Genomic DNA, 10,203 nt, shown 5'->3' with positions numbered 1-10,203 from the left:
GTATTTATTTTGGTCATTTTTACGAGAAGCACTTTACTCCCTTTCCTCTCACTGATTTCGAAACAGAACCACCTCCTGACAAGGAAGAACGTGGTAGCCCTCGGAGGATGTGGCGTGTGACCAGCACTGGGCGCCCCTTCTGGCCCAGCTCTCCAGGAGGCTGGTGGCGCCTCCATGGCCGCTGCCTGTGTGACCAGCCGCCCCGCGTTTCAGGCCAGCTGGAATGTGAGCCATCAGGCTGCTCCCGGGGTGGGGTGCGTCTGGGTCTCGCAGGAGCTGGCGCATCAGGTGAGAGCTTCTGTGCCGTGTTGGGGGACAGCAGCTGGCGGGTGTCCTTCAGACCAGCCTAGTCTTTCCTTCATGCTCATCCTGTTGTACTTGAGGCTGGAAGCTCTGTGGGGAAAGCATAAAGGCTTCGTCAGTGCTTCTGGCAGTAAGGCCGCTGTTCCCACAGTCACAGCCACAACTAGCAGACACCCGGGGATCGGAGACGCGCCCCTTGCGCATCGATCCCCTCCCAGAGCTCGCTCCAGCACTACTTGAAAACATGGCTACTTTCTGAACTAAAACCACTAGAACTACTGACGTAGACAACAAAGGCAACCCCGCCAGAGAGGGGATGCTCTCAAACACGGCCCGTCCCCCCCATCTTGAGCACACACCATGTAGAAATCACCAGCCTGGATGACTGTCCCTCACTAACTCGCTGCTCAGAGCCCGGACCACCTGCAGGAGCTGTCCCCTTGCGCCTGCCACCTGCCCGCGCAGGGAGGCGCATGCAAGAGTGGCGTCTCCAGGTGAGTCCACTGGCGTCAGTCTCTTAAGCACCAAGACAAATGGAGAGAAGCAATAACCCACCAAAGTCCAGCCCACCCCCCCGGCGCCAAGGGCTTGCTGTGCTCCTGCGCCCCAACGACGACGACAGAGGCTTCCTTCCTCTTACCTCTCCGGGTCAGGCCGGTCCACCTGTCCAAGGGGTGCCTAGAGGAAAGGCAGAGGCTCCTCCAGGAGCCGGCAGGTGCCACCTTGGAGCAGTGCAGACACCTGGCATTTTGGACGGCCTGGGCTCTTCCTAGAATCGCCACCTCCCGCTCATGCCACGTGTCTGCCTCAGCAGGGGCCTCTCACCACTGCGAAGCCATTTGGTCTCTTCCAGCTGATGGTAGCTAGGAAACAAAGGGCCAGAGTGGGGTCAACTTCACTTCCCTCTCCCGCTCCAGCTCCCCCATCTGTCCCTCACCCTCGCCACTCACCTCTCTCCTCCGAAACCAGTGGACATCAGCAGGCGCCCGCTGAGCGACGGGAACGCTGGTGGGGTGGCTCCGGCGCACGCAGCCTGTATCTGCTGGTGGCACTGGCGGGGGTGGGGGGGCCTCCACGGCCTGGTTCAAGGACGGGGCTGCTGGGGGGGCTGTCTGGCCAGTCTTCCCCAGCTCCCTGCTCATCCTTGCTGCCCCGTTGTCTTTAAGTCGCCTTTGTTCTGTGTTTCCATGTGAGTCCGCATTCACCTCCATTTGAAAGGCCTTTCTTTGTGCCCCTGCAGCCTTTGCGTGCCAAACTTGTGAAATACTACCTTTTGCCTTTTTTAGAGTACTTATACAAAGCCACCTGGCAGCAGGCCCGCTAAGGCCAGGACATGACACACGCAGAGGCCAGGCCTGCCGGCATAGGGGGGTGGGGGTGGGAGGAGCCAGCAAGGCCCCTGGGCACACACCTGGCCGGGTATGTGTCCAACCTGGCACCACCTAAGGCCTGTGAGTGCTTGTGGTCCCACACACTCTAGGGGACATGTTGAAGCTGCCGGGGCAACCAAGCTCTCCAGGGGCAGAAGGGCAGCCCTGAGAGACTCCCACTCCAGGGCCTCTGGTCTCCATCTTAAGTGACAACAGAAATGCGGGGCCAGTCCAGACGGCGCCATCCCCAGGAGCGGGACTAGTTCGCATGATGAGCCCACGGTGGGCCGGGCTCTTCAACCAGTCTCCCGGGTATGGGCAACGCCAACTTGCTGGCGGTTGGTAGGAGGCATCCCTGGGCCGGGGGCCCTGGTTCTGGCATCTGGCGTCCGGCATCCAGCGGCCTCAGGATAAGGAGCGCAACTGTGGTGGCACCGGCTCAGCTACAGGTCACCTGACGCTCCGAGGAGCACCTTTGCAAAACGAAGCCAAAGCAGTAAAGCTGCCCGGTGGGCCGAGCCCCCTGAAGCCCCGTACCAGTGAGAAGGGCGCCGGCCCGCCTGACCCCACCCAGTCCTGCCTCACTCTGGGTGGGAGGAGGCTGCATGGCTGCTCAGCCCTGCTTCCTCCTGCTCTGGGGAGCACTTCTCAGGCACCTGCCATTCCACATCCGCCCTCCAACCACCCCCACCCCTACTCGCAAGTGCTGCCACCGCTCCGGTGGGGGTGTGGGGGAGCTGTGGCACTGTAGGCACAATGGGAATTCCCTACACAGGGTGGGAGGGGCCTCCTTCTGTTCGCTTCCAGAAGTCTGTAATGAACCCCAAACATTAGCACCGGAGACAAACAGGAAACTGTCCTTAAGGGTTTTGTTTTCTACAAAGGGGGTCACCACTCAAAAGGAGAGGAAGGGGGCTGCTGAGTCGGTTTGGCCACAGAGCAGAGACAGCAAAAATACGCCTTGGGAAGGAAGCGCTGCCACTTTCTACAGCCAAACCAGACAGTGGCATCACCCCGGCCCCACCCCGCGCGCGTGCCGGGAAGGCCCAGGCTTCCTGTCTCAAGGGCACCCCGCTTTCATGTGTGTTCTGGAAAAGCAGCACTGTGTGTCCTGTCTAGTGGGGGATACCCCAGTCCCTCCCGCGCCCCCAGCGGTGGTCTCTTGTGTCGGGGCTGTGTCCTGTGCACATCCGCGGGGCCTGGAGGTGCTTGCTCACAGCACAAGCCTCAGTCGAGCTCCCAAGTGTCGTTCAAAGCTAAATGTCTGCATGATGTCACACCTGTTGTACCTTCGGGGAAGATTTGTATGTAAATGTACAGAAATAAAAATGTCGCCCCATTAACAAATTTCCTCTGGAATGTCTTCCCTACCTCATCTGATGGTACCCAACGAAGGGCATTTCACGACCATTGACTACAAGTAATAAAAACTCTACCTGTTTATCCAGATCTCACTGCGTCCCTCCTTAGCGCCTGTGCCTGATGCTGGCTCTCCCGGGGACAGTGGGGGGCCTCTCTCTGCCCGGGCTGTCCCAGTCTTAAAGGCAGGCGGAACCCAGACACAGGGGCCAGCGGTCAATCTTGGAGTCTTTTCTCCCGTGCGCTGACGTCCTGCTGACCCAGGGCCTGCTGGTCCCTAGAGAGGTTGAGAACTGATTCTCTTACACTGTGACTCTGTGAGGAAAGACTGGTACCCCAAATCCTAATGTCGTATTTTTTAACAAAAAAAAAAAAACTATTTCTTTAATAAAGCATTTATACCAAACTCCTCTCTCCATAGCCCTGGTTTTGTGTGACTTACTCTCCCGCAGAGCGCCCGCTGGGCTTTCCGCGCCACCTCGAGGCTGGTGAGGCCTCGGCGAGGAGCAGGGCCAGTCTGCAGAGGAGGAGCATGTCCTGAACCCCGACCCCACCACCGGTCCACTGGGGTGTCACCAGCCCTGGCACCCACGGGCCTGAACGGAACTCTGTCACTGCACAAAGTGTGCGACGGGTTCCTGACAAAAGGGGTCCACGTGGACCCTCAAAGAGCTGCCAGCCAACCTCAACCTTGCCTGGGCTAAGCAGCACCTGGAGCTTTGCAACTCCACAGAAGTCAGGCTCCAGGATGAGCAGCCTCTGGCCCATGAAATAGTAACTTCTGGAAAAGGGAGGAAGGATCGGAAGGAAGCATGCGGTGCCAGAGGCTGAATTCACCACGCAGAGAGGCGGAGGCTGAGGGGGCAAAGCAGGGACCTGGCAGGAGGGAGGAGGAACTGCAGGGAAGCAGGGAGGAGCCCGAGCACCTGGAGCCACAGAAGTAAAGTTGCTAGAACCACAGCTGACACTTGCCCGGGGCAGTGAGGGTTTGCAAGCCCTGTCTGCGCATTTCATCCTACAGCAACAGTGAGGTGAGCTCACACCCCAGGGAGGGCCCCACACGACCACCCTCCTGGTGCACAAGGGGAGGTCAGCCACGGGACGGACACCACAGTCGTGCTGATGGAAGCCTTTGTTGGGTTATTAAATTCGCCCCTGACTGCATCCCGCTGGGAGCCCCGCTATGGCTCTGAGCAGCCCCTGAGGAAGCACAGCACTGCCCCTCATCCGTCCCGGGGCCACCACACATGCTGCGGGGGGAGGGGGGAAGTGAGATGAACCCGCCAAAGACAAAAAATGCCAACACACTGACCTGCTGATGGTGAAATTCAACCCGTTTATTTAAACGCAGGTGGGACATAGACCACATGCCCCGCTTCTCCCACAGCTAGAACTTCTCCGGGAAAGCCTCCATCTCCTCCTTGATCCTGTTCTCCACCAGCAGCGCAAAGGTGCTGTCTGTGTTCTGAAGGTTGTAGCTGACGAACACCTGCTTGTTGGTCTTCCTGGCTGAAAGGAGCAAATGCAGACACATGACTGCAGCCTCACACCCGATGGGGACACCCGGCTCCAGGGAGATGACAAACTCCCCGTCCCAACTTCATGGCGGGTGCCTGGGCCCATCTGGGGGCCTCCGAAGAACAGCTCTTCAAATATAGTCCCCCGTCAGCCACACTAACAGGGACCCCTGAACCAGAAAGGCTGGCAGGCAAGAGGCAATGTCCAGGAATCTATGGTAATTTCCCACCCGGAGCAGAGGGGGACACCTACACCCCAGAGCCCTGACCCCACCACAGACAGAAAGACAGACACACACACACACACACACAAACACGCTGCTGGTGACCCTAAGTAAAGGGGGCGCAGTGAGCAGAGGGGAGGCCAGCGTCTGTCCCGTGACACCCCACTCCCCCTGCCCTTCTGCAGCAGCAGGAAATTCCCTGTGCCAAGGGTGGTCACATCAATTTAGCCGCTCTACTTGCTAAGATGGCGCCTTACAGGAAGAAACACTGTGTGGGCATCGTCCGCCCAGCAGAGCAAGAGCGCAGCGAAGAGGACCCCACCCACACCAAATGCTCCAAGCCTTCGGGGGCAACTCTAACTCCCCTTCTCCAACCTCCTTCCATCTTCTCTCTCCCCTCACTCCCTGTCTCACCATTGGCCATGGTAAGCACTGCAAGGCCCAGCCCCAGGCTTGCAATGGCCCCAGGGCACAGGTGGGCCAGACAGCCTCTCACTGATCCCGCCCAGCACATTGCTGACGCTGCATTCGCCTCTCATGTGCCTGCCTTGGCGGGAAGGGCCGAGCGCTGCCAGCTTGTACCCACATAGACCGCAGCAGGCCCTTCCTCAATATACGACCTTAATAAGCTGACCGGGGTATCTGTCTTCACAGCAGTTCTGCTTCAGTGTACTGTGGGTTATTATAAGTGGGTGTAAACCACATGAGAAAAATGCTGAGTGAAAAGTGCTGTGGATGAGCATGGTAGGCACCCACGCACAAGGGATCAGGATGGTCAGCACAACCTTGACCTGAGTGCTTCAAGGTCAAGGCTGCTGGCCATATACCCCCAGCACAGTCGGGACTCCAAAGCCAAGACTGGAGAGGGACTCCCCATCCCTCAGCGTCTCTGGGCACCCTGAGCCGGCCCAGCCTCACATGCAAGGGCCGACACCTTTGCCTGGCCTCTGAGCGCTGACAGGAAGCGTGCTGGCATGGAGGCAGGGCCTCCGCCTGTGTCCCGCTCAGTACCCGCCCTGCACCATACTCTCCCCCAAGCTCTGACAATGCCATATGGAGACAGCCAGGCCCCACCTGCACTCCTGTCATGCACTCCTGGGGCGGTAACGGGCCCTCAGGTAGGAGCAGTTCCCATCACCAGCAGCCTGGACACCCCACACAGTGGTCCCTTGGGACCATGCTGCCTGAGACAGTGGTGGGCATGACACTCCCCCCTCAGGGCGACCCACACACAGATGTCTATGCCTGCCCTGCACAGCCAGCCACTCGCTCGCTCACTCACTCTCTCTGGCGGGTCCACAAGGCAGGCTGGCCGGATACATACCTAAGCGTTGGGCAAGGCCGGTGGAGGTGGTGTCAGACGTGTCGCCGAGGAGGGAGGTGGACACTGGGATTGGGTCCTGAAAGCAAAACAAAGAAGGTGAGGCACTTCCCCAGAGAACGGCCAGCCCAACTCCTGAGCCTGTGCGTGCAGCTCTGGGAAGTCAGACACGTTCACCAAGAGCGACCAGCAGGAGGCTGACCACAGGCTCTTGAGGGCCTGGGCAGGACAGGCGGAGAGGCTGGCTCTGGTGCCATGGTGCCTTCTAGAAAGGAATTCACGAGCTGGAATTAGCTTGTGCTAGCCTGGGAAATGCCACTGCGGGGCGAAGGGCAACATCATGAGCAGTAAGGACACAAAGGAGGACAAGCAGCAGCCAGTCACGGCTCCGGGTGACCGCACTTTGAGTCCCTCTGGCCTGGGAGGACACGTGAGCCTGATCACCTCATCTAGACTGGTGAGAAAACACAGGGCTCCCTCCCCTGGAGGTTGTCCAGGCAGGCAGCCTGATCTCATCTGGGCCAGCAAGAGAACACAGGGCTCCATTCCCTTGGAGGTTTTCTGGACTCCTCGGGGTCAGTAAGGACCCTATTAGCCACCAGCCATCAGCATCCGAATAACAAATAAAAACTTCTCAAAGCACTTGACCGATCCTCATTTCAGACAAAAAGCAGTAAGGCTAAAATAAATGTGGATCTCATGAAATCTAGACGTAATCTTCCAATGACCGCGGACATCCCGGCCCATTCTGCAGGAATCCAGGGCTTCCTGCCTTAAGCTGTAGGGCCTGCACCTCCATCTCCAGCCAGCCCAGTCCTCTGTCCCCGGAGGGCCACATCAGGCACATGATGTGGCCATGGGGGGGACTCAACTTCCCACAGGTCTGACAACTGACACTGTCCCCTTTTCCTGTTCCTTGGTGGCATGTGACCTTCCAGTCGAGAAAATACGGCCTTCTGGGGGCTACAGCTACCAAGTGGTCAAACCGCCAGAGCCACACGGGAGAAGTGGAAAGTTACCCAAGCAGCGGCCCGTGGCCTGTGTCACCCATGGGGACAGGAACCTTCATAGGACAGAAGGCAGCTGAGGGCACCCCTCCCCCACCCAAGACTTTTCCCTTCCCCACCTCCAAGGAAATACCTGGAAAGTAGGGACCCACCTGCTGACACCCACCAGAAAGGAAAGTAAAGAAAAACCCTACCCAGGAAAAGACCAGGAAGAGGGGAGAAGGCAGGAGAGGGGCCCTGCTGGAGGACACCAGGAGTCACTCTCAGAGGCCAGCTCCTTCCTGAGGCATCAGCCAGGTCAGGTCCCACCTGATGGTTCACTGGCTTCCCGCCACCCCTGGGGGGAGCCCCTCTATTACAGTCCTTGCTTCCTGACTGGCTGCAGGGTACTGGAGTCCTGGGGAGGAAGAGGGCGGCCCACTTATTCAACAAAGATTAAATGAGCAGCTGCCAAGCACAGAACACAGACCTCACCACCCACCCCACCCACCCCACCCACCCACCCACCCCCCCCCCGTACCAGACCAGGGAGGAGACTGACAATGACCTAGAGAGGGGCGTGACTGGCATGGCAGCGCGGCCAGTGAGCTAGAGGCCAGTGAGCGGGCAGGGCCCAAGGAGCAAGAAAGTCCTACCAGGTGATAGGCCTGGGGGTCATCAGGAAGTCTCGGGTCTGTGCTCTGAGTTGACCCCTTGAAGGGTCTGGAGCAGAAGGCGGCCAGTCTCTAAGGGCAGCTGGTTGTCCCATGGAGAGCTGGGCAGCAATGTGTAGCCTCCAAAAAAATACACTCCCAGCCTCACCCCTAACATCTGTGAGTGTGATTTTACCTGGAAAAGGGGTCTTGTGCAGATAAACTTTGGATGTATGTTAAGATGAGGTCATGCTAGGGAAGACCTAAATCTATTATGATGGGTGCCCCTGTAAGAGGAGATGCACAGAGCAGAGACTGAGGTAATGGAGGTGCCAGCACAGACCAGAGGCTAGGAGGGGGCCTGGGATGAGCTCTCAAGAGGTGCAGAGGTGCCAGCCCTGGAGCCAAGGGGCCACACCTTGAGTTCAGGCTTCTGGCCCCCAGAACTTCAAGAATAAATCTATCTTAAGCCTGTTTGTGCCATCCTGTAGAGCAGTTTCAGGAAACGCAGGGAGCATGGGGAATGGCCAAGGAGGAGGAAGTGCTCCCACCTGGCCCTGGGAGACCTGGAGCAGGAGGAGGAAGAGCTGGAGTCCCGCTGTGCTGTGACTGACAGCAGCGCCCCGCCTGGGCACGGACATGCTGACACTGGCTGGTGGAACACAGTGGGCAGAGAGGAATCAAGGGTGACCAGAGACTGGGCCGGCTGTGGGGGACAGGGTCTGAGGGAAGAAATCAAAAGTTGGGTTTCAACACACTATGGAATATATTCAGTCTGGAAGAAAGATGAAGTGCAGCGTGTAAGCTAGATGGGAGGCGTCCAAAGAATGACGTGCAGTAAAGCAAGTCACAATGATAAAACCCAAAACTGCACATTTATATTACAGACAATTCGATAAAGTAAAATATTTACAAAAACTATTAAAGGCAGTGAGGGCTTTGGAGTTAAAGAGGAAGGAGGGAGAAAGGGAGAGGGGACACACAGGATGGGGGAGGAAACAGAGATACTCGTAAAACATCAGAACGGGAAATTTTTGTTTCAAAAAGAAAAATAAATGGAGCAAATGCTACTTTATTTTCTTAAAATTTATAAAGTTGTATTAATAGATTTCAAGCAAAAAAAGCATTAGTAGGAACTAGTAAGCATAGAAGGGTAAGGAAAAAGATAAAGTGGTGCATTTAAAATATCTAAAACAAAACTAGGCAGAGTGTGGAATCAACCATGATGGATCCTGGTCTTAACCAACCTCCAGACTCGCCTTAGAAAAAGAGTGAGGTCTTGAATTAGTCTCGTGTGGGCCTGTTGACTTCCACGTGGAGAAGGAGTTGCAAGTTCAGGGAACAGAAGTGTCAGCAGAGGCAGGGCAGGGCAGCTAAGGGGTGGGGGTGGGGGAGCGTACAGAAAGTCTGGAGAGCAGGAGCCAGCAGAGGCGCTGGAGACAGCGAGGAGTGAGGGCCCCATGGGGAGAGGGGAGTGCTACCAGGGGGCCTGCCCGAGGAACCCAAGGCTGGCCTGCCTGACCACGCCCCTCCAGGTGCTGCGGCCCAGATCTACCCCCCAGTTCCCTATTATCACAGGAATTATTCTGGAGAGCCCCGAAGGTGCCATGGACCCAGAGACCTGCAGAACAGGGACCGCAAGCCACAGACTCCAGGCGGGCACCCGGCACACCTGTGGCCCCTTCCAGTAGCCGCCCTAGCCCAGCGCCCAGACACTACAGTCACCATCCCGCCCAGGGGCCCCCCACCCCCTACTGACGCCCCCATGCCTCCCTCCCGCCCCTTTAGCCCCCGCCCCACACAGTCCTTCCCCATCGCACCACAGCCCCTCCGGGGCCCTCCTCCACGCCCAGCCCCTCTCAGGGACCCCCGCGTCCACCTCCCCCAGGCCCTCTCAGGGAACCCCGCCCCCCTTGGGGAGCCCCCCCGGCGCCCCAGCCCGCCCGCGGCACTCACGTAGCGGTTGCACATGGCCACGGCGAGGTTGCGCAGGTGCGGCGTGGCCCCCACCCACAGGAAGAGCGAGTCCGTCAGCCGCATGACGTGGAAGTGGACGAGCTGCTCCCACAGCCTCGCGCTGAAGTTGTGCAGGGAGACGTCCCCAGCCGCGGCGGCCCCGGGCGCCTCCATGCTCCACGGGGGGACCGGCCCACGCGCAAAGACCCGCGCCGCGCCGTAACCGCGCCGGGCCAGGCCGGAGCAAGCGAGCGCCGAGAGGCCGATCGCGCCGCCGCTTTCGATCCGGGCGCGGGCGGGACCGAGGAGCGGGGCGGGGCCTGAAGGGGCGGGGCCAAGCTGGGAGAAGAGGCGTCTAACCTGGAGTAGGCGGGGCCTTGCCAGGAGGGGCGGGGCCAGAAGGCAGGGCGGACCTGGAGGGGCGGGGCCTGGCCTGGAGGGGAGGGGCTGGGCCGGAGGCATGGCGGGGCGGGGCCTGGCCAGGATGGGCGGGGCCAGAAGGCAGGGCGGCCCT

The 10,203-nt window shown here is 59.0% G+C and overlaps 1 protein-coding gene across 1 annotated transcript; it reads right to left on the bottom strand.

The window, feature by feature from the left end:
* Window positions 1-4,403: 4,403 nt before the first annotated feature.
* On the bottom strand, window positions 4,404-9,888 carry PSMG4 (proteasome assembly chaperone 4). The gene is made up of 3 exons (XM_084256846.1): window positions 9,690-9,888; window positions 6,098-6,173; window positions 4,404-4,541 (listed from the first exon to the last, which is right to left on the bottom strand). Exons 1-3 carry the CDS (start codon window positions 9,861-9,863, stop codon window positions 4,420-4,422), a joined length of 372 nt encoding a protein of 123 aa, XP_084112972.1. The 5' UTR covers window positions 9,864-9,888; the 3' UTR covers window positions 4,404-4,419.
* Window positions 9,889-10,203: the final 315 nt, after the last annotated feature.

Source organism: Talpa europaea (genome assembly GCF_964194135.1).
Source record: "Talpa europaea genome assembly, chromosome: 2".
NCBI classification, from domain to species: domain Eukaryota; kingdom Metazoa; phylum Chordata; class Mammalia; order Eulipotyphla; family Talpidae; genus Talpa; species Talpa europaea.
Note: the sequence above shows the minus strand (reverse complement) of the source record. Positions and strands in the feature narration are given on the sequence as shown.

What these genes read in the sequence shown, in the direction of transcription:
- PSMG4 (XM_084256846.1), bottom strand. Translation starts at nt 9,863, where the DNA reads ATGGAGGCGCCCGGGGCCGCCGCGGCTGGGGACGTCTCCCTGCACAAC. An exon ending in TGGCCATGTGCAACCGCTAC is followed by an intron (nt 6,174 to 9,689) that starts GTGAGTGCCGCG and finishes TTTTGCTTTCAG; the next exon opens with GACCCAATCCCAGTGTCCAC. An exon ending in CGGCCTTGCCCAACGCTTAG is followed by an intron (nt 4,542 to 6,097) that starts GTATGTATCCGG and finishes TGCTCCTTTCAG; the next exon opens with CCAGGAAGACCAACAAGCAG.